At 45.2% G+C, this 24,062-nt stretch overlaps 1 protein-coding gene across 4 annotated transcripts in view; it reads left to right on the top strand.

Annotated features, from left to right (window-relative positions):
- Positions 1-24,062, top strand: part of SRRM3 (serine/arginine repetitive matrix 3) — an 89,232-nt gene that overhangs the window by 55,400 nt on the left and 9,770 nt on the right. For all 4 annotated transcript variants that reach the window (XM_089493259.1, XM_089493258.1, XM_089493260.1 and 1 more), the window contains 8 exons: positions 4,512-4,646; positions 6,063-6,143; positions 8,566-8,595; positions 9,711-9,779; positions 11,081-11,116; positions 12,367-12,417; positions 13,953-14,057; positions 14,408-14,585. In XM_089493259.1, the coding sequence (XP_089349385.1) occupies positions 4,512-4,646; positions 6,063-6,143; positions 8,566-8,595; positions 9,711-9,779; positions 11,081-11,116; positions 12,367-12,417; positions 13,953-14,057; positions 14,408-14,585 (685 nt within the window). The remainder of the gene's footprint in view (positions 1-4,511; positions 4,647-6,062; positions 6,144-8,565; positions 8,596-9,710; positions 9,780-11,080; positions 11,117-12,366; positions 12,418-13,952; positions 14,058-14,407; positions 14,586-24,062) is intronic.

The raw sequence follows: 24,062 nt of genomic DNA on the forward strand, positions 1-24,062 counted from the left end.
TACCGAGGCCGGTGGCCGCTTCCCTAAGATGGTGGTTGGACGATCACAACGTCTGTGTCGGGATGCCCTTTCATCAACCTCAACCTCAATTGACTCTGACAACCGATGCCTCTCTGGAGGGCTGGGGCGCCCATCTGCTCGACCTGGTGGTCAAGGACAAGTGGTCGACACAAGACAAACGTCTCCACATCAATGCGCTAGAGATGCTCGCAGTCGAGAAGGCTCTGAGGGCATTCGAGTTCACTGTCACAGGCAAAGTGGTCCTCCTCAGGACGGACAATACTACCGTGATGTATTACATCAACAAGCAAGGAGGCACCAAGTCCAGGACCCTGCTCGAGATCACTCTTCGCATCTGGGACTGGTGCATCCAGAGACAGGTGCTCCTCCAGGCGATTCATCTCCCAGGAGAGGACAACGAGTTGGCAGATCGCCTAAGCAGATCCTCTTCGGTGTGCCACGAGTGGAGGCTCCATCCGGAGACGGTCAGCGACCTGTTCGAGCGGTGGGGAACCCCCCGGATCGACCTCTTCGCGACCGAGTGGAACAGCCACTGTCCCCAGTTCTGCTCCAGAAGGCACATGGACGGATCTCTCGGAGACGCGTTCGCCTTCCTTTGGACGGGAGAGCTGCTGTACGCCTTTCCTCCCTTCCCTCTCATCACCAGGGTGGTGTCCAAGATGACAGCGGACCGTTCCCATGCGATCCTGATCACTCCGTGGTGGCCCAGGCAGCCGTGGTTCGCATCCCTTCTCCACCTCTCCAGGAGATGCTTCCTCCGCCTCGACTTCCGTCCCGACCTGCTGTCGACCCAGGACGGCCAGATCTTGCACCCGGACATCGTGAACCTACCGTTGGTGGCCTGGAGGATACAGCCCTAACCGCCCTTCCGGAGTCGGTGAGGACGGTGATACTGGCTGCAAGAAAACCTTCTACTCAGCGGTCCTATGCCCTGAAATGGAAGCGGTTCAGCCTCTTCTTGGATCGAAAGGGCTTGTCTCCTGTTCAAGTTTCTACTCCAGTGGTGCTGGAATTTTTGATGGCGCTCTTGGATGAGGGACTCTCCCTCGCATCCATCAAGTGCTATTTGTCTGCCATCTGTGCTAAGTACCAATTCGGGGGGAGGGCTTCTTTTTTTAGGGATCCTTTGGTGAAAGGGTTCCTTAAAGGGTGTGCCAACTTGCATCCTCCTGTGTCGGTACCGGCTCCGGCTTGGAGCTTGGAGGTGGTACTGTCCGCGCTCCAATCCAAGCCCTTTGAGCCGATGGCCACGGCGGACTTGAGACTATTGACTTGGAAAACCGCCTTTCTTGTGGCCATCACTTCTGCCCGCCGTGCGGGCGAACTCTGTGCCTTAAGGAGGGATCAGCCCTTCCTGAGATTTCACAAGGACAAGGTGGTCCTTCGGACAGACATTACTTTCTTGCCTAAAGTTGTGTCTGCCTTCCACATGTGTCAAGACATTGTGTTGCCGACCCTCGCTTCCAACCCGACTTCGGATGCGGAGCGGACCCTGCACTCTCTTGATGTCAGGAGAGCGCTGGCGTTTTACCTGGACAGAACTGCGGCCTCCAGTCGGTCCGAGAGACTTTTCCAATGCTACTCGGTACCGAAAATGGGGTTGCCCGTGTCTGCACAGAGGTTTTCCAAATGGGTGGCCGGTACCATCCGCCTCTGCTATGAACTCCTGGGCAAACCTCTCCCTGGCGGGGTTCGGTCACATTCCACAAGGGCAGTGTCAGCATCCTCTGCATTCCTATCGGGGATTTCCTTGGAGGATGTTTGCAAAGCTGCTATTTGGTCCCAACCTCTGACTTTTATCAAACATTATAGGTTGGACACCAGAGCTATTCGGGAGGCTGCCTTTGGGAGGGCTGTGTTGGTTTCAGGGTTGCATTGATTGCACTACTATGGTTGTGTTTAACATTTGTGTATATAATGTCTTTCGTTTGCATTCTGTAGAATGTTGCTTGCACAATTTTAATGGGATAGGTCTTGCACGACCTTATCTCCCCTCCTCAGGTTTAGCAATGTTGTTGCTACGTCTGGTTTCTACAAGAACAAAAGACTGACTTCTTTTATGGTTTAAGGTGTTTATTGTTGTAATAAATGTACCTTTGATTCACCATAGCTTTGGTCTCAGGACACTCCCTCCGCCGCATACCTAAGCTTGTCAGTCTAAACCCATTTGTATGATTCGCAGAGACCACGAAGAAGAAGGACAGGTTGCTTACCTGTAACTGTGTTTCTTCGAGTGGTCATCTGCGAATACATACAAATCCCACCCGTCCATCCCCTCAGTGTCCTGCTCTTATTGGCTCTTTCCATCGCCTGCTTGGCGGAAAAAAATTGCGGAACTGGGGAAAGAGCGGGAAGACAGGGGCCTTATAACGGGTGGGCGGAGTTACCGCCAAAAAGTTTCTATATGTTGCAAAGTTAACTTTGCCCAGTGATTCTAGAAGTTTCCGAACAGCACTGCGCAGGCGCAGTGAAACCCATTTGTATGTATTCGCAGATGACCACTCGAAGAAACACAGTTACAGGTAAGCAACCTGTCCATCCCCATCCTCATGCCAGCTAGTGGATTCTGGGATCTGCATTCCAAGAAAAGGAACTTTTTTCTGAGCGCTGACTTTGGAAAAACATCTGAGGCAGAGAAGAACCAATACTGAAGAGAGAAGCTTGACTGAACATTTCAAGGGGTCCATGGTTTGTGAAAGAGGCAGCCTCAAAATGCTCCGTTAAATGCTTTATCTTTGGACATCCCATGTCAGTGGTGCAGTGAATCCACCCCAAGTTTGGCAAAGTTTCCAAGATAATTGTGAACACTGTGGTCCGAAACATCTAAAGGACCTATGACTTTCTTCGAAGACCTCCCAGCGAAACCACCTCATACTATACAGAGACTCATCTCTGGCTTAGCCCTTAGTTTTCATGCACAGAGACGAAAATTCATGGGCATTGCAGTCAAAATTAATTTTGCCTCCCCAGATGGAGCTTTTTGGGAGCCTGGGGAGATAACTGTGAATTAGAGACACGCGTCCATGAAATTGGCAGCGCGACATGCTTGCGTCAGCTTTCCTAACAGAGTTCTCTTTTAATTTGTTCGTCAGACCATTTTGGACGGCAAGTGGTTACGCCTTGAAATTGCTGGAAATTGCAGTAAATTTGTTCCTTTACTGAATTTACACACATGTACCCTTTGCCACCGGAAAAGGCTCTTAGAGCATCTTCCAGACCGATATCACCATCATCATCATCACCATTTGCTGCCACCAAGCAATTCCAAAAAGACTGACAGAACATCTGACTGAAGTCACCACAATTCATAACACCATTTATAATCTTGTTTGTGGTTTTAGATTGTGCAACGTAGTTAGGCTTTGATTTCTCTCCTTCGTAAAATGCTTTGTAAAGCATGTGGCGCTATGCAAATAAATGTAACAACAACAACCAAACCCCAGGCACATTTCCAGAGAAGATGACAGTTCAAAAGATAGGATGTGCTCAAGTCATAACCACAGTTGTTGTTATTCTTGTTGTTGTGTGCCTTCAAGTCATTCCTGAATTATGGCGACCCTATTTCATGGCAAGATTTGTTCATAGGAGGTTTGCCATTGCCTTCTCTTGAGGCTGAGAGTTTGTGACTTGCCCTAACTCACCCCAATAGGCTTTATGGCCAAGCTGGGAATCGAACCCTGGTCTCCGGAGCCACAGTCCAATACTCAAACCGCTGGGAGACCCCAAAGCGAACCTATCTTGGTGCTTTCTTGGCAAGATTGGTTCAGAGAAGGTTTTTGACCATCGCCTTGCCCTGAAGCTGAGAAAAAGTGACTTCTGTAAGGTCCTCAGATAGCTGAGCAAGGATTCGAGCCCAGGTCTCCAGAGTGCAATGCTCAAACCACTACACTATGCTGGCTCCTTAGCCACAGACTCAAATACAGATATGTTTTCTTTCCCCACTCTAACAATCCTGCCCTGACGTCTCTCTTGTATTTGCTGAGCCAAAACATCCCCGGGTTCCTTTCCTTTAAAACAGACAATTATTCACTCAGCGGGTAATTGGGTTAAGATCCCTGAGCAACCGGGATTAAATGCCTCCCGGGCCGTCGCCAGCCAAAGGATATTTTGCCTCCTGCTAAAATATCTCCTCCCCATCCCTTCTAATTTCTTCCTGGGGGAAAGCAGACAAAGCAGGGGAAGTCTATTTTCCTCCCAAAATAGGCATTTTTTCCAGCCACAGTGTTATAACAACTGAGCAAGGAAAAACCCCAAAGGACAGAAACACAGCATTCTGCCGTTGCTGTTGTTTCTTTACATATTTGAGTGTTTTCGCCAATGAACTCCAGAAAGTGCTCATGCGAAACCCCCTCTGAAGAAACCTGCCAAGCCTTAGGGCTGCCATAGGTCGGAAATGACTTGGAGGCGCACAATGACAACAACAAACATCTCATGCTCCCGAGAAAGCCACAAAATAAGTGATGCGTCTCTTCTTCTTTTTCGTTGGACAGAGTGATAGAAAACCATCACATGGTGGACGGAGAAGGGTACGCGATTGAATACGCAGAATACCGGGAAGGCTGCCCACTCCAGTGCGACTGTACAAGCGACTGCTACCAAGATGACAGCAGTCACCGGGAATACAGGTGAGACAGTCCAAGAGGTGCATACGGCAAGGTTGTAGCAGCCTACAAGACCATTTTGTTGTCCCCAGCCGAAAAAGAAGGCATCGCCTATTGTTTTCCAAAATATGGGGAGAATTGGTGCCTGTTGGGTGTACAGTTAATTGATTAACTCCAAATAATTAACTCCAATTAGTAACTCCATATTCTCCCTATGTTTGCTGCATCCTGCATGTATGATACGAGGCCAAAACTGTAAATTGGGCTGTACCCGATTTGGCCTTTCCTCCCCTTACTCCAAGTTTCAAAATCTTGTCTTTTGCTGTGGGTTTTCGGCTCTCTGCAGCGACGGCAGGCAGCTGGCTTCCCACACAATCCCTGCAAGGGCATGGCACTGCCACTGGGCACAAGTTGCTCTGAGGTCAGAATGGGGTGTCCAATGTCAACAAACATGGCTGGGCGCCATGTTGTATCTCAGCCGTGGCACTGGGCGACGTGTGGGGATTGTGTGGGAAGGCAACCACCCCAGTTTTACTGCGGGGGAATGCAAAGGTAATGGAGGAGAATTCAGGGGTCTTCAGACCGGAGTATTCTGACCTGTGATTTTATATCAGCTACATTGTTAAGTATACTTAACTAAGTAGTATCTCCTGGATTGATCCCCTCCCAGTCCTGCCGAGCCAGGCAGCATCCACTGCTTGCAACAGAGGTCTGTTCTTCCATCAGTCAGGATACAGCGCACAATTCCCACTCCCTCGCACCAGTGCTCTCTCGTGTGACAATGCGAACCAGGATCCCTGTAACAATTCTGGTGTGACAATTGGAACCAGGGTCCCTGGTTCTTTTGCAATCTCTACATATTTCCTACACATTTGCCATGATCATAAATATGTAGGGATCACGAATACAAATCGGTTACGGATGCATAACCCTCGGTTACACGTTTGCAACCGCAATCATGAATCCTGGCCCTTCTTTTGTAATATAATAACCTCAAACACTATTTTGGGGGGTCTTGTCATATTATGAACAATTAGGGACAATTACAGAAATGCTAGGATTGGGGAAAGTATTGCTTATTCCAGCGGTAGAGTCCTCTCCAAAAGGTGGGCATAGCCAATCTCCTTACAAGGTCTTCTTGCAACTTCATCAAGAGCCATCTGACCTTCAGAAATACAACTCTTTCTCCCCACATACAAGTCTAATGTAGCAAAGAGAAGACTAATATACTATAGCCTTTCTTTCTAGGATTAAAAGGAGAGATCATCAGGAGTGGCCCCAAGCCCAGGTGCAGAAGTCCTAATGGCAGCTGGTGACTTCCATGTCAGTGGGGCAGTAAATCCATTCCAGAGCTTGACTAGTGTAAATACCCCCTTCATTGCTCTTGGTGAGGACTAGAGACATGAAAAATGTATATCACCTGCCTCTCTTCTCTCATAGGCTGAAGAGGCGATCCAGTAGCTCCACCTCTCCCCCACCAAAGAAGAAAAAGAAAAAGAAATCGGGTCACCGTCGAAGCCGGTAAGTGACCCAACCATGGAATTGCTCTTTGCGAAGAAGTCACAGGTCTTCAGTCGTCCGCCTTAGGGAGGTCCATCTTTGACTTTGCTTATTCTTTATCCCTGCACGCAACAATGCAGCAAAGTATACACAATTCTCTCTGTGTGCATGGCTGAAGGCTTGCTGGTGTTTCTACACAAACATAAATCCCTATGCAGAAGTTGGTGAGACCTTTTAATCTAATGCAGATTGGCCCTATTCAGCTCAAGGTTTCTTGATGTGGAGTTGTGGATGTGGTGCACTTGGACACGATTGAACATTGTGCATGGATGCATTGTATATGATGCACATTGCAAATATGATGGTGCATCTAGCTGTGCAACATCTGGATCCACTAAGGAAGCAGCATTGCGCGGCATAAAGTTATGTCCCGTCTTTTCAGTGTAAGATCTTGGAGATGTGTGTGTTTGTTGATTTAAAAGCAAACAGCGCTTCTGACAAGTTTGTTCTGGGTTCCAGAAGGGTGCACTTAAGCTCTAATATATATATTAGCTGAGTGCTGTCCAAACCCCAGCAAAGATTCATCACCTCAGTAACATGGGAGTCACGCACAAAGCACTGCAAATATCTTTTCACAGTATAAGGACAAGAAACATCTCTTTGTTGCTGCAACTGTGCTTTTCCAACAACTGCCTTTCAGGGCTCCACCACACATTGCCCAAGCCCCTACCTTTGGCCATACTTTGCAAATGTACAGTTGTGCATCACCCCACCGCCATGGGAGGAAAGGAAGGTGACAGACCATGAAGAAGCAGCTGGTCTCATTTTGCTCGTGGGGGGAAGCACTGAGGTTGTGCTCTTCAATGGAGCGCACCTGCTTTTTCTTTCTCCCGGGAGCTCAGAGGAGACGGGGCTTCATAGTCTAAATCACCATCTCTGTCCATGACAGTGACCAGGCAATGGAAGGCTTTGGGACGGAGTGTCAGAGTAAATAAATAGCCCTCCATGCCCCATTCAGAACTGAGCTTCGATGTATGCAAGCTGTTCTTTCCTGTGCATAAGTCACTAGCTGGATGCTGGCAGTTGTGTGCTGTTGCTTGGTCCTCATGTGATCAGGCTATATACCTACTCCTCTGAGAAACTGCGTTATTCTAGTCTCAGAGCTTGGGAAATTTCTGGACAGCAACCCAACAAACATGGCCAAGCATCCACTGGGTAGTCTAGAAAAGGCATTAATGGCTCCCAACTGAGACCATGCCTAGATCTGCTGTTTGGTCTTATCTGCAAAGTAACAATGAAGTGCGACATATCAACATTTGCCACCTCTGGCTTGTCTACCTTCGCTTTTCGCCTCAAGTCTTGCTTTGTATCATTGGCTCTCCACTTCTGGATGCGAGACATCTGGTGGATGAAAGAGCACCACACGCTTTGGTTGCTGGGGTGGGAGCCCTCTTCCGCATCTGGATAGACCTCTCGGTTGGGATTAGATTTGGCTGGGGTCGTTCATCAACATAAAGAGCACCTGTTAATTTTGTGGTGCTTCCACCTGGATTGAGAATTCTGTAAGCGTTTCTAGCATCAGCCTACATGGCTCCCATCACCGGTGTCTCCTGCCTGATGGGGAGACTTGCACAATACTCCCCGATGCAGAACGGCTTTAATGCGCTTCACTGCCTCCCTGTGACAGGACCTGGCTGCGCACCACACCACAGGTCTCATTGCTATCTAAAACACCGTGGGAGGTGCATCCATCACCAGCCTGTCTTCTTCCAAGCCTCCTCCTATGAGCATTTCAGATCTTTGTCCTAATGACTTCCTCTTTGGAGCATCGCGGTCATTTTAATGAGCATGGTTTCCTTAGAAATGTGCCTAATGAGAAAGAATTGGGGGTGTACCTTCACTGCCGCTGGGGCAGGGGAGCATTTTAGATGTTAAACTAAGGTTTGAAGGGGCTGTCTGATGCCTCAAATGGGCCCAGATCAACTTCCCTGTTTATCTAGAGGTCACTGGCTGCTGCTCCATGGGCAGCAATGGGCACTTTGGGTTGCTAGAACCAGATGGCAGGTGGGCATCATGTCTTGGAGGCCAGCCTGGGGCAAAGTTCATCAGAGATTATTATTACTGTGATTATTATTTATATCCCTTCTCTCTGTCCATGACGATGTAGATGAGACAGAAGCAGCCCCAGTTGTGTGCAGGAGCTGACCAGCCAGTGTCAGTTCTCAGAGTCCAGGCCCTGAGCCCAGTAGGATTCAGCAATAAATCCAAGGCATCTATCTGGCGGTTCAGTCTAATAAAACCTGGAGTGGATCCCCTGACCCCACTGACTTGGAAATCACTAGCAACTGCTGGTCGGCCCTTTTCTCTGAACCTTCCTCCGCCATGTGAACAATTTCTCCTTAACACTTGCTTTGTCTGGTTTTTTTTTGTCTTGCAACCTCAGCAAAAAAAGGAAGCCGGGATCAGAACGCAGGTGAGACGAGTTTCCTTTGTGCAGTAACATGTATGCAATTCTCTTTTTCTGTGTGCGTTTTTGTCCACACATGGCTGGAGTCCTGTTGGTGTTCCACACAAGCAGTGAGACATTTTGATCCAATGCAGAGTGGCCACATTCAGCTCAAGTGTTCTTGACATGAGAGTGGTGGCTGTGGCGCACTTGTATATGATTGCACATTATGCATGGACGCACAGGTGTGTCGTGCATGACTGCACATGAGGTGCATTGCACATTTGGCCGTGCCTTCCGTTGTGCCACATTTCACTCTCCCAAAGAAGCAGCAATGTGCAGTCGCCATGCTAACAGTGTGCGTAAAGTTTTGCGTGGTCTCCTCAATGTAGGATCTTGGAGAGATGAGTGTGTGTGTGTGTGTTTGTGTTTGTGTATTGATTGAAAAGCAAACATACACCGCTTCTGACAAGTTTGTTTTGGATTCCAGAAGGGTGCAGTGAAGCACTATATATATATATATATAGTAGCAGGATTAACAACAAGGACTTTATAATTATATTAGCAAAATGTTTCAGGTTTCTGCCTTCTTCAAAATGGAAGCGGACTGTATCAAAGGTTTTGCTAAAATATTTATAACGTTATAAATATTGATGAAGCTGATGTATTTAGAAATGTTTTGCTAATGTATTTATAAAGCTCTCCTTGCTTTTCTTGTTAAAGCATCCAAGCAGGAGAAGGAGAAGGAGAAGGAGAAGGAGAAGGAGAAGGAGAAGGAGAAGGAGAAGGAGAAGGAGAAGGAGAAGGAGAAGGAGAGGGGGGTTAACAAACAGAACATCTATTAGCAAAATGTTTCAGCTTTACCTTCTTTGGTTGCTCAAAATAAAATTTAATGATAGCCAACATAGCTCAAGATAGGGCTCAAAATACTGGAGAACTTTGAATACTGGAATAGAACCTGGGATGGATTCACTGCCTCACTGACACTGGAGTCAGCACTATGGCGGGGGATGTTGGAGCTGCCTGGTGCTCCCATGCCCCTTTTGCCAATATCTCTGGATACTTGTCAATATTGATTGATCTTTTATTGACTATGCCTATTTCCCCCCAACTGACCCGATATCTCCTTTTTCGCTTTGCAGTGGCGATAGCTCTTCCCCAGTCCGGAAGGAAAAGAAGAAAAAGACTGGGAAAAAACATCGGAGGGAGAGGTAAGTGGATGGTTTCTTTAATGGTAAGCATGGCACCCCCTTGATTTCGGGTAGATGAAGCTGGTCAGAGTCCATTTTAGGAATTTACTAATTTAAGTTTAACTTTATCTCTTAGATGGCAGGTCTTTGGTATCTGCTGGGGTTTGGTTCCAAGACCCCGTGGATCCCAAAATCCATGGAAAAGTAAATGGTGAAGATGAGGCAAGCTCAGGTCAAAAGGGGGAATATGTTTGGGTAAGACAGACCTGGGAGGGGAGGCAGTTTCCTCTGGGCTACAGACTCCCAAATCCACCAGAGAATACCTGGATATGTAGCCCCTATAAATACATATATTTAACCAGGCTCTAATGTTAAAAGTCCTACATGCCAAAAAGGCCCTACATTCATCCCTTGCAATCTCCGTCTGGAAAGAATCTGAGATAGCAGGACTGTCTATGAGCTTTGGAGCCCATTGAAGGAATAACTGTTTTGAGATCCTGAACACATACTGGAATATACTGGAATATAGGCCCCATACAGACAGGCCTAAATCAAGCTGCTTTGGGTCACTTTGGAGATGTGCTGTTTAAATGATGCTTGCGTACTAAGAATCTGGAAGCTGTGCCAAAAGCATGCTCTAGTCCTAAGGACTGGAGCGCAGCTTTGACGCAGCTTCTAGACTCTTAGGACGCATGCATCATTTAAACAGTATACCTCCAAAGTAACCCAAAGCAGCTTTATTTTGGCAGTCTGTATGGGGCCATCTGAATACTTTCCCCATCCTTTTTTGGAGTATATGGTGTATCACCTAGGAGCTGATGTTACTGTTGTGTGCCTTTAAGTTGTTTCCATCTTATGGCAGCCCCAAAGGCTGAGAGTTTTCCTTGCAAGATTTGTCCAGAGCAGGTTTGCCATTGCCTTCCTCCAAGGCTGAGAGCATGTGTTGTGCCCAAGATGGGTTTCGTGGCTGAGATGGGAATCAAACCCTGATCCCCAGAGTCATAACCCAACATGCAAACCACTATGCCACACTGGGAAAGTTCATTTAAGTTTTTTTGCAAAGACCTGGAATGAACTCACCGTCCTGCAGATTGGCTACTAGTTCCCACTAACCTCAACCATGAAGGATTATGTCTCACTGACCTCTCCACCATCCCCACCCTGAATCCATCATGCTGGGACATGACCAAACTCTAGGGAAATGGCTTTCAAGGAGATGAGTAGAACATCAGCAGTGGGGAAAGAGAAGCTGTTATCATTGTTGACTTTCTCAACCTGTATCTCCTCCATCCCTTTCCCTCCCTCTTTTTGTTTCCTGCCAGGTCTGCATCTGGATCTCGCAAGAAGAGGAGGCACAGGTGAGGGCAAACAGTATGGCTTCATCCCCGTTCTGCCTCTGCCATCATCTCTCTATACCATCCTTCCGTGCCTTTTCTCCCTGTCCATCTCTGGAGAGGCAAATCATGCTCTCTAGTGGCTAAAGTCCATATTGATGTGATTTTCACTATTACACCAAGGGGTTATTCAGGCGGTGAAAACAACCCATGTAGAATCCAAGTTGCATCTTTGTTGTTCACGTGCATCAAGTTAAGTTTGGAGGGGAGCTGCCAGGTTGTAGGATCCTATGAAAAGTGCATGATTCAAAGCACGTATATGCCATGGCAGCCACTCTAGGCATTAAAACAGGGGCAATACAGGGCATCCTTTACCTGTTATGAGATACATTTGCCTAGGGACACCTTTTGGCGATATGCATGCTGGCCGTGTATCTAAAAATTTGTATGAAATTTTAATATGTAAGCCACCTCAATTATCTTTGATAGAGAGGTGGGATTAAATATTATTATTATTATTATTATTATTATTATTATTATTATTATTTTAAAAAATAGAGATAGAGACGGACCCAAATGTGGACATGGTCATTTCATTTTCTCTCCTGTCCCATGTCACTGTGGCAGAGAATCTGTTCCAAGGAAGAATAAAATCTGGATGGGGAAATCATTTAGAGCCTGGTAAGGGACTAGTCTTTGCCACCTCAAATGGTGGGCAGGTGAGATGGCAGAGCTTGGAGCAGTTACTTTCTGGGCTACAACTCCCAACGGAGGTGTCTGGTAGCTCTCATGTCAGTGGAGTAGTGAATCCATTCCACGTTTTGGCCAAGATTAGAAGAACTCTCCAAGAGTCCATCTCTTTAGGAATAGGGTTCAAACCTGGAACAGAGTCACCGCTCCACTGACATGGACACCACCAGCCACCACTGATTCCTCAACCCATATGGGGTTTCTGGGAGTTGCATTCTCAAAAATGCAAAGTTTCCATACTTTTGCGTTGGTACCAAAAATGAGAAAACATTTCTCCCTTCTGATTCCAGCATTTCGTTGTAAGATTTTTCTTGCCTTCCTCTCCCTTTCACTACCACCACATGAAGGATGTCGAAATATTGATACTTCTGATCAACGGAAGAGTAGGAAGAGTAGGATCCCTTCTTCTGGTAGAATTTGTTCCTGAAAGTATCTATAGAGGATATTTAGAGGACGGTGCTTGTATCTACATGCTCTACTCTCTCGTTCTTTTCCTGTGCATTCAGTTTTCTGCTCTCTCGTAGGTCCAGAAGTCCCAAGAGCAAACGGAAAGAGAAAAACAAAGATAGGAAAAGGTGAGTTTCTCCCATAAGACTGGCTTTGGGAGTCATTGGCACAGAACTCAAGTATAACCAGAGCAGTGACATTGGCCGAAATCCCAACTAGAGTAGATCCCTTGATCAATGGGAAGTTTTAAAACTGGCTCAGAGCATGGAGATTAGGGGCAATTTTTGCCCAGACTTTCCCCTGCCATGGAGCAGTAAGCAGTGAGGTATTGATGATAACTGAGTAATAAGCACATTTTGTCTCCAAGATGGAATACTTAAGCATGTTTTTCAAGATGTTTGGTGAGGGATGTGTCCCTCTAGTCCACCTCTCATGAACTACAACAGGGACTGCACTACTCTCAAACAGCTCTTACTATAAGAAAGTTCTTCCTAATATTGAGATGGAACCTTTTTTTCTATAGCTTGCTTCCATTGCTCCGTGTCCTATTCTCTGCAGCAGCAGAAAACAAGCTTGCTCCCTCCTCAATGTGACACCCCTTCAAATATTTAAACAGCGCTGTCATGTCACCCCCTTAACCTTCTCTTCTCCAAGCTAAACATAACCCAGCTCATGCTACTCATGGGGCTTGGTGGTTTCCAGACCTTCCACCATTTTGGTCACGCTTCTCTGGACTTCTAAAATATTGAAATTGGTTTATAGAGACCCTTATAAACTTAGGATAGTGTTGAAAGGATGAGAGTAGGGCAAAGAATGAAGAAGCCCATGGAGCTTTGAAAGCTTGCAACAAGTAGATTGTGCATTGTGGTTGGCTAATAAAGGTATCACTGGTGAATTTTAGTAGGGCAAAGTGTTAGTGATCGGGTATCTCGTGAAGTTGGAAAGGGTATCAACCTAAGCCATCACAGAGTCCCTATCTTCTGTTTTACTGAAGGCTTCTGGGTGTAGTAAATGATGATTTCCCCTTAGAATTGTTTTCTCAGGGACCCAGCAGGATCATTCAAATGGCACTAGGGCCATTGCTAGCCCAAGAGCAAGTGCTTGCCCTCGGTGTCATAGGGCGCCCTAGTTGTTTCTTGTGTGTATGCAAGCCATTGTTGACTTATGGTGAATCTATCCTAGGGTTTTCTTGACAGGTTTCTTCAGAGGGGGGTTTGCCCTGGCCATCCTCTGAGGCTGAGAGAGAGTGACTTGCCCAAGGTCACCCAGTGGGTTTCCGTGGCCAAGCCAGGATTCAAACCCTAATCTCCAGAGTCATAGTCCAACGCTCAAATCACTACCCCATGCTGTAGACTCACTAGACATATTGTTAAATAAAATAACATTCGGAGAAGGGTTTCCATTTTCCAAAAACTGTTGGCAGTGGATGATAGGGACTGTAATCTGATACAACAGATGGCTCCTGACTTAGGGGAAGAGATGAGATCTGTTGTTAAAACCCACAAACCGTGAGCATTATTGTATTCCACACTTAACCAGATGTTCCACCAGCTAAGTGCGGCCACTAAGAAGGTCCTGCTGTTATCCCATCCCCAGTTATTTGGGGACACCGTTTTGGACCAGCTGCCTCAATGCCATGTTGTTTCTCTGCATCCTCTTCCAGGTCGCACAGTGGCTCATCGACCCGGCGGTCCCATAGACACAGTAGCGGCAGTTCGCGGAGCACGTCCCTCTCTTCCAACTATAGCGACTGCAAATCGACGAGCAGGTAGGAGGGCTGTGGGGGGACGCAAATCGACACATTCTTCCACCACATCGTCAAGAACGAACAAGTCCTGCAGTCTTCTCTCTGCTGGACACAAACATGAAATGCTCTGTGCAGTTCCCAATTCATAGATCCGAATTCATAGATAGACATAGAATTTCTAAATATTCCTAGATATGATGGTGGAAATTTCTTGCCTCTGTACTAGCAACATGCAAACCTATGGACTTCTAATGACTATCCATGATGGTTGAGGAAACCTAGGAGTCAATAAAAAAGGTGGCTTTCCCCAAGTCCAGAGTCAAGATGGCTACCGAACATCCCTCTCTCTTTCTTCCCATTTTTGCCTGCAGAGTGAGCCCCAGCTACAGAGAAGGTGGCCAGAAGGCCAGCAGCCACCGGTCCAGCCAGAGCCCATCCTCCTCTTGTACTGACCACAGTCGATCTGCCACCCCTCACCAAAACGGGCACAAGGGCAGTGCCCAGAACGGACGCCATAGCCACGGAGCTCCCTCGGAGAAAAAACAGGAGGTACGGATGCGTCTGTTTTTACTATGGTTCAACCTTGCCCCAACGCCTCCCTGTCTCCTTCCAAGAACCGTCCGCCCCGTCCTTACCCAACCCTTCTCTCCCTTTTTTGAGATACTTATGCCAAAGATGCACTTGTTTCTCATTGAAATCCTCCCTTCTTTCTGCCCACCCCGTCTGCAGAGCTTGGGAAATGAATGTTTCGGGATGATGACACCACCCTCAGATTGGAGATGTCATCCCCGAAAATCATTTTTCCAAGCTTTCCGCCATGACTGACCAACACACTCCCTCTACCTTGAACTGTGGAAGGAACATAGGAATCACTTTTTGCCGCAACAAAAGATCCCTTGGAAACAACCATTTGGAAGGAACCAAGGTGTCTTTGCTAAACTTTCACCTTGCCCACGTACACAAAGACACTGCTGCAAAGTGCCATTTTGTAAGTTCCTCCAGGTCAGCAGGACGAAGGCAGGGTTGGTGTTACTCCATGGGGACAGTCTTGTTTTGCGTTAAAGGGTTTACCAGATTCAATTCCCAGGATCCCCGGGTAGGGTTGGGACTGGGAGAGACCCCTACCCGAAACCCTAGAGAGCTTCTGCCAATCGCTATAGGCCAGGGATGGGACATTATCTAGCATTGGCACAATGGCATCTGTGGGGTGGTGAATCCATGCCACGTTTCAACTTAAACTTTAAAAGAGCTGCCCAAAGGTGCTGAACTCTCATGATGCTGAATCATTTCAGGACCTTTGATAACTCTTATACAAAACCAGTCAAAACCTGGAAGGGATTGATTGCCCCACCGACTTGGGTGCCTCTGTCATTCGGGGGACATTTCCCAGCCTTAGGACCCTCTGGGGTTATGCTAGGTTTTCCATCTGAAATAAGAAGAGAACCAAAGTTTGGAAGAAAAGGGTCTGTTGCTCCTTACTTTGGAAGAGGTTCATAAACTCTTAAAACCTAGCCAGGCGATGTGCTTTGGTGCGCCAAACCCCGGTGTTGAATGGATGTCTTTTCCTTGCTTCCAAAGGTGGCCAAATTGTCCCGATCCTCCCCTGTCCTCCTTTCCCAGTTTAAAAAGTTGAAAACCGCCTTCCCTTTGGGTGTCAGCGACTGTGGCAGGTGCTCTTTGATGCGACTTTTAAAAATATATCTATAATATATCTCTCTATATTATTTTTAATTCCATTCTGTGTTTTTCTTTAGCCTCCCGTCCAAAAGGTAGTAATATAAATGTTCAATTTTTCTTCTTTGACAGAAGTAGGGAAAGGCGGGTGGGACGGGTGGAAGGAGGATGGACCGGGCCTTTTGGATTCCCCCATTTCTATCCCATGTCTTCCTTTTTTTTTTTGGTAATGTACAGAAATGCAAACTATCCCTTTCTCTCTCTTTCTCTTTCTCTCTCTTTCTTTCAGTCTCTCTTTCCCCCTTTTTTTTCTTCTGTTGTTATATGGGTCTAGATGATATGATTTCTTCTTCTTCTTCTTCTTTTGCCTTCTATTTTCTTTTGGTTTTGTGTGTCTGTGTTACTGTGAAATCTGGTTAAGAAATGCACCGGCATCTCACTTTTTAATTCTTTACAGTTGTTGAACTTTGTTGTCTGTTTAAATTTCGGATTTAAAAGGGACGACAACTGTGCAGATGCTTAAAAGCAACAGGGAAAAGATGATTAAAGATCTGACTTTGGCTGTTTTTCTCTTTTATGAAAGCGAGTGGAGTGGAACTGACTTATTTTTTAAAAGCCCAAACAAACCTGATCAACTAGTTAATAAATCAATTGATTTTATTTCCCTCCTTTCTCCTTGCAGAGGGCTCAAAGTGGCTTACATCCAATTGAAACAAGGTACCACCAAAAAAAACCACTTGCACAAAAATATTTTAAAGAATAATACACTGAAACACAATGTGTTCAAAGCAGCTTGTTTGCCATCTACATTTCGCAACTGTACAAATCCATAGCTATGCTCCGGAAATGCAAGGAAAATCTATTAATGAATGGCAAAGATGCATATCCAGGCACTTCTGATTCACATTGGGGACTTCTAATGCATATTGGGAACTTCTGGTGTTCATTGGGAACTTCTGGTGTACATTGGGAACTTCTAATGCATATTGGGGATTTCTAATGGACACTGGGAACTTCTGATGCTCATTGTGCATTGTGATGTGCATTGGGAACTTCTGAAAGCATTAGGATAGGCATTGGGAACTTCTGATGTGCATTGAGAACCTCTGATGCCCATCAGGAACTTCTGATGAACATTGGAAACCTCTGGTTTGTATTGGAGGCTTCTGATGTGCATAATGAGAACTTCTGATGCCCATTCAGGACTCCTGATGGACTTCCGCAAGACTAAAAATCTTAGGTTTCCTACAGGACAAGAGTCATGACAATTAAAATGGGAAGAAACCAACCTCCAGCCTATCCAGAGATTAAACCTGGATTTGGGTTTCCTAGGTTTCCTAGGTTCCTAGGTGGACCTATGAAACCTATCAAAAACCTGGTTTCCTTTGAGGAACAAATGAAGCTGTGCTCAACTCAAGAAGTTGTCTTCCCTTTTAAACAGGCCGTTTTTAATTTCCTCGTCCTATTTTCATGCCGGTTGGCTTTTGTTATGGTTCTCTCTCTGCCTTCCCCACTCTTCCTCTTCCATTCCTCCCTCCCTCTTTTCCCCCCTTCTCTCTGTCTTTCTCTCTTTCTTCCTCTCTCTCTCTCTCTCTCTCTCTCTCTCTCTCTCTCTCTCTCATATTACACACTAAGACTCTTCCCTCTTTTGATGGGGCCACTTCTAACCTCTCCCAAAACACAAACCAGACCCTCCCCTCAAAAAATAATATTATTATATCTTGAACATATTCTGACTTCATCTTCTGCTTTACTTGCATGCTCTTTGGGAGTTTCTTTTTTTTCCTTTGAAAAACAAATGCTAAATGTTACGTAGAAACTTTTATATATACGTATATATATATATATATATTCATTTTCTTCCGTTTTCCGACGGCGGCTGCTGTTTAAACAATTGGGGAAAATAGAGCTATATATTTATTGATGTATTTGCAAGGGATAAATAGGTCAGAGAAATGAACAGCGGTCAAAAGTAAGTCTGCCGAGGCAAAGCAAAATCAAAAGAGCAGCTCAAATAAAGACGAGAATCGGTTAGCAAAAGAGGAGAGTCAATTAGCAAAAGACAAGAGTCAGTTACCAAAAGGTGAGAGCTGCTAACCAAAAGGCAAGAGTTGTTACCAAAAGGTGGGAGTTGGTTACCAAAAAGATCAGAATTGGTTTTCAAAGAGCTGATTAGCAAAAGATGAGAGTTGATTAGCAAAAGGCGTGAATTGATTTCCAAAGAATGAGCATTGATTACCAAAAAGGCGAGAGTTGTTATCAAAGATTACCAAAAGACGAGAGTTATTTCCAAAAGGCGAGGTTTGGTTAGTGAAAAAGGAGAACTGATAACCAAAAGACGAGAGTTATTTCTGAAAGACGAGAGGTGATTAGCAAAAGACGAGAATTGATAACCAAAAGACGAGAGTTATTTCCAAAAGGCGAGGGTTGGTTAGCGAAAGACGAGAATTGATAACCAAAAGATGATACCAAAAACGCAAGAGTTGCTTACCGAAAGGGGTCTGACGCGAAATACTAAAAAGAGTCCTTGTCTTTTTCCCCATTCTGCCCTCCAAAATGTGGAGATTATTGTTTCTTTTGTTTTTATTATTGCATTCCTGACCAAACCGAAGGTAGGTATTTCTCTCCCTCCGCACGTTCACTTCTACAGATCAGCCTGTTCAAAAGCACCGTAGTTTGATTATTAAATGTTATTTTCCCCTCCTTTCTCTTCTTCTCTCTTTCTCTCCTTCTCTCTCTCTCTCTCTCTCGCTTTCTCTCTCCTTCTCTTCCTTCCTCTCTTCTGACGCTTGTCTCTTTTTGGTGGCTCTGTACAATTTTTATTGCATTTTCTTTTTAATTTTTTTACAGTTAGCTACAAAAGTCATGCTTTTCTTCTTCTATTTCTTCTTCTTTTTTCCCCCCTCCGTGTAATCTTTTTTTTCTTTTGGTTGGAAATTTTTGGTCTTCCTTTTATATATACATATATATCTTTTTTAAAAATCCCTCGTTCTGTTGTAGAATGCATTTCTGTGTGTTTCTCAGCTCTTTTCAATCTTGTGTTTGTTATTCATAAATTGTATGATTATGTCCAGATGATTTTTGATTTCCTCTGTGTGGTGTTAGTATTATTATTACTCTTATCATTATTTTACTATAGTCTGCTAACGGAACAGGCTACTTTCACAAAGAGTCGCTAAATGAAAGGCTTCTTTGGAGTATACATTCCTGAATTTAGCCGCTGAGGAATGCTCACCTTTGAATGATTTGTTAGTTTATTTGATTTAAATAAAAAAGGGAGGAAATCCAGGCAACTGTGTTGAGATTTGCGGCTACCAAGCGACCCACATTTCCTAGGAAAGGGATAAAAACAAGCAATCTGGAGAGCAGATTTCAAAAAACAATTCATCGATGGATTAATTTGCTAGTTTAATTCACTGTTAAAGTTTTATTATTTTCGCCAAACAGCGTTCCCCTCGGGTTTCTCGTCCGTTTCCAGTTTCACAACCTCCGCCTGGTTTTGCATCTGGTTACAGTCATGTTGGACAATAACTTAACCTTAATGGTTTTCTGGGAGGAACGCAACCCCTAAAAAGACCCCAAACCTCCTGTTTTTAGCATTCCCTTGATATGGAAACATCCCGCAGCGTTGCAAGGGCATCGTTTCATAGTTCTGCACATTTCTCTGTGCAGAAAACAGGTTTTTGTAAGGGGGAAATACACACACACCTCTGTGGAATAAGTCCTCTATTATTATTATTATTATTATTATTATTATTATTATTATTATTATTATTATTAAGATTATTTATATCCCGCCTTCCTCCCAGCACAATAATATAACACTATAAATATGCAAAATACAATTGACCTCCTTCCACTTTGTTGTTAAGTAATGAGAGCCATCACGGTGTAGAGATATGAGCATAGGATTTAGGCTGCATCCGCACTGCAGAGATATTCCAGATTGACGCCACTTTAACGGCCGTGGCTCCATGCCGTGGAATGCCACAAATTGTAGTTTGTGAGCCGTTTGGCTCACAAGTAGCGCCAGTGCCACAACTACAATCCCTAGAATCCCATAGCGTTGAACCAGGGCGATTAAAGTGGTACCAAACTGGATTATTTCTGCAGTGCGGATACAGGCTCAGACTCTGGAGATCAGGATTTGGTTCTCTGCTCGGTGTGTGGTTGAGTCACACGCTCTCAGCCCTAGAAAACCCGATGATATAGGGTCGTCACCTTAGGGTTTCCATAAGCCGCAAACGACTTGAAGGCACTCAGCAACAAAACGACGTCACTTGGAAACATGTCCATACAGTGAAATGAAGCCAACAATGTCTTCATCCAAATCTTCTAATTTTCTGAGCAAGGATGCATGCGCACTTTGTGCAAATAACTTCCAAAGTGCACTGTGGGAGGAAAATTAGCCAAGGTATTCATTCATTGTTGCCTGGGAAAGGTGAAGTTGACAAAGATTTATGTTCCTAGTGATAAAAAAGGGCCTGAGTCTTAACCGGAGAGGCACAGCTTTCAGCGTAAATCTTGGAGACAACCGTGTGTCGTGAGCCCAATGCAAAAGCTTGGGAACGTGGGGCTAAAAGTCTCATGATCCCCAATGGATGGTGGAAAGATTCAAGTGGTAGTCCCCAAATAGTAATTTTCCACATCCTCATCCATGATGCACATCGAACTTGGAGTCATTTGACACCAAGTCTACTGCTAACAAAATTGGGAAAGTAATAGTGGAGAGATATATTAATGAAGAACCCCAGCAGATATCCATCATTCAGATTAATTCCAGAGGAGACAGGGAGTATGGGATCTCCATGCCTCACAGATCCTCCAAATGTCTGCCATCCCACTTTTTCAGCTGCTTTTAAAACGTCCCGGTTTCTCTTTCCTCCTCCCGCTTCCCCCCTTTTATCCTCCGTTTTCCTTCCATTGCTGCAAATGGAGTTGAAAGCGTAAAAGGAGTTTGCGCTCAACTCAGGAGAGGAAAGTAAGGGGCCGAATCATGCAAAAGCAAACGGCTACAGCCTCTCCTAGCATCTTTTGCCACCTTCGCCATACTCTGATGTTGCTTGGTCCCAGTTTTCACCTGGGAAACGTTGGATGGTACGGCACCATCCTCTTGTTAAAGGGCTTGGCCATGTCCATTTGATAAATATAGACCCAGTAAGCAAGCATGGACATAGCCCATCGGTTCCGGTTTCCGGAGCCCTTGGGTCTAATCTCCGTCAGACCATTCTGGTATGAATCAAACCGTTTTCACCAACACCAAAGTTGCGGGGAGTAGTAGCGTCAAGACTGCAACCTGGAGTCCGGGTGGCGGGGAAACTCTGCTAGGTAGCGTTTGGTGGTGGGAATGATAACCATTTAGACCGAAATATACTGATTTCCTTTTGTTTTCTTATTCATGCTGAAGCCTTCGTAGGGTGTCTCTCTGGTAGGTATATGTATCTGTAGACAGATTTGCTAACTTGCTTCAGGTTGAGTCTTGGGGAGGGCATGTTTGGAAAATGGGTAATGTGAGTTGAGTTTGGAGAGCACACCCCGGGGCCAACCTTACCAAGGCTCCCGTTGTGCATGTTCAGATCCCATGTCCCTTTGTAACTCATTCCTCTTGAGAATTAAGCCTTCTGCAGGTACTTTGGGATGGATGGATAGCATGGGAATGATAGAAACGTGACAAACGCAAGGTGCATATAAACCTCTCTCTGCAAGATGCAACTGGTGTTGTAGTCCAGCCTACATCTCTGGTTCCATCTCTTTGCTTCCAATAAGGGCTGATGGCCTCAGTGCCAGGGTTGCAGAGGATTTGCTTTAGGTTTTAACCCAGATTTTAAAAGATCTGGTCAAAGGGCTTTACCTTACCCCTCCAACAAGTTCAGCATCTTGGTGTGCGCCTTTAAAGGAACCCCTGAATGGATCCTCTGCACCCTGACACAAAGGCCGCCATGGGTCCTCTTTGTGACACACAAATGCACTTGGTTAGTTTGCCAAAGCCATTTGTTGGACAAAATGATACTATTTTTACAATGCGTGAGTGCTCTTTGCGCCAGGTTTCATGGGGGGCACCTGTCCCATGTTGAGCGCTTTCCCCGTATGTTTTTTTGGGGGTTATATTGTTTTCAGCACCCAAAATATTATGCACCAATGTTGCCATTTTCAAGGTTCCAGTCCCCTTCTTCCATCTCTAGACATTAATGCTCTAGCTGAATGGGAAGAAAGATCTCTAGCGCATATACACTAGTGTGCATGCGATTCAGGGGCGATGCATGGCCACTAAGGCAAGTGTTAAAGCGCGCATAAAATTCATCTACTGATAGCCACAAACTTTTCCAAATCTCTTTAGGCGTTACTGGGCAGGTTCAGTAAAACTGGGCAACGCAAACCAAGTCGGGGGGGGGGACATTGACAATGCTGGGAAATATATATATATATATATATATATATATATATATATATATATATGTTGTAAGACCCCTTGGGTCCCAACTTGTGTACACAGTATATACATTAAAACCAGAGCTCTCTAGTGGAGAATTCAAAGCATCTCCCTAAACTGTGTGTCCCAGGATTCCATAGGACAAAGCCATAGCAGTCAAAGTAAAATCAAAATGTAACGCAGATACACTTTGGATTTATCCAGCTCCTGGAAGAGAAAAACTGGATTGGTATTGGATTTTGTCCTTCAAATCCCTTGTGCGTTCAATGGCAAAGACTTAGTCTCTGATACTTTAGAGAGTCGAGTCAGATTCAATGGGTTTAAACTGCAGGAGGGCAGATTTCGCTTTCCGAAGCCGTCCATATACCTTTCCCATAGTCTGGTTGGATAGAAGATATGGGTAACGTTTTCTGAAATATGAATTACTACTATGGACTCTGAAGTGTAATATGCTGGAGGAGAAGAGATGGGTCGGTTGGTTGGGAAAGCTGCTTTGGGGACTACAACTCCAACTACAGCTGGATGGGGATTGTGGGAGTTGCAGTTCCCCTGCGGTAACTTTTCATTGCTCTGGGGTATAGGCGTTTCTCATTTTCAGTTGTGTTGTACCCACTAAGTGCTTTTCGGAGTGGCATCTTTTAATTCCCCCTCTTTCCGTCTTTTTCCCCTGCATTAGATTTAGGTTGGTTAGGAAATTTAGATTTTCTTATTAAAGAAAGATAGGATTTTCAATCCCATATACCTCTATTACGGGATCAATAAAGCAATGTTATCTTAGGTAATAGAATTGGATATTTGCATTGGTAACCTTTGGTTGAGTTTATCAGATAAAGCTTTTTATCCGACCTTTCTCCCAAGGCGGGACCCAAGGCGGCTAACATATATAAAACACAACAATCAAAATCATTTTTGTTCTTTTCGCCCGTGGAATTAAGAGACTTAGTCCGGCCAAAAAGAAAAGGAAGGAAGGAAGGAAACCACATACGTGCAAAACTATAAGATACTTGCTCCTTTCGGTCACTTAGGATCAAAAACAAGATGGGATATTTTGGAATGGAAGGAGCCAGATTGGAATTTTTATAGACGGAAATGGGTTTGAATCTTCTAAACAGATCAGAGACAGATTAGAGATCAAAGTGGGTTCGAATCTTCCAGATAAGTGGAGACAGATTAGAATTTTTAGGAAGGAAGAGAGTGGGTTTGAATCTTCTGGAAAAGGGGAGATGACAGATTAGAAAATGGTAGTTAAAACGTCCTAGTTTTTGTCCCCATCTCCCCCCTTTGTCCCCAGCCTACGCCAATTGCTGCAAACTGAACTTGAAATGCAAAAAATGCTTTGCATTCAGTTAACTCAGCCGACAGAGAGGAGAGGATGGGCAGCATCTTGCCCTTCCCAGCAGCAAAAGCAAACCCCTAATGTGTGCGTTCTTCACGATTGGTAACTTTGGCGCTCCTTTTCTGATGTTTCTGATGACTATCCAGGTTTTTATCTGCGCAATGTCAGGGCGGGGAATACGCCTTGATCGCTCTGCCTCCCCTCTTTCCTTTGAACGCCTGGGTTCTAAAACTGACATTTTAAGCAACACCTTTGGGGACAGGAGAACAAAATAAAATGGGAATGCCCTCCTTTTGGCCCTGCACCCCCAAATCCACATCTCTGGTCCAGCCCCGAATGGAAACACATTTGTATCATTTGAGAATCAGGCACCAAAGGACAGAGATGATGCGGATCTATCAATCCGTTGCAGCTTTCAGAAGATGCATATCTTAAGATATCCCCATTAAATCCCTCCATGCCCCTGCATCCCAAGACTGTGGCCTGTTACAGACAGCCAAAATAAAGCTGCTTCGGGCAGGAGCGTGGCTTTGGTGCGACTTCTGGACTTTTAGGACGCATACATCATTGAAACACCATACCTCCA

The sequence above is a fragment of the Sceloporus occidentalis genome, unplaced genomic scaffold (genome assembly GCF_023333645.1).
Source record: "Sceloporus occidentalis isolate IW3139 unplaced genomic scaffold, rSceOcc1.0.p SCAF_64, whole genome shotgun sequence".
NCBI lineage: Eukaryota > Metazoa > Chordata > Lepidosauria > Squamata > Phrynosomatidae > Sceloporus > Sceloporus occidentalis.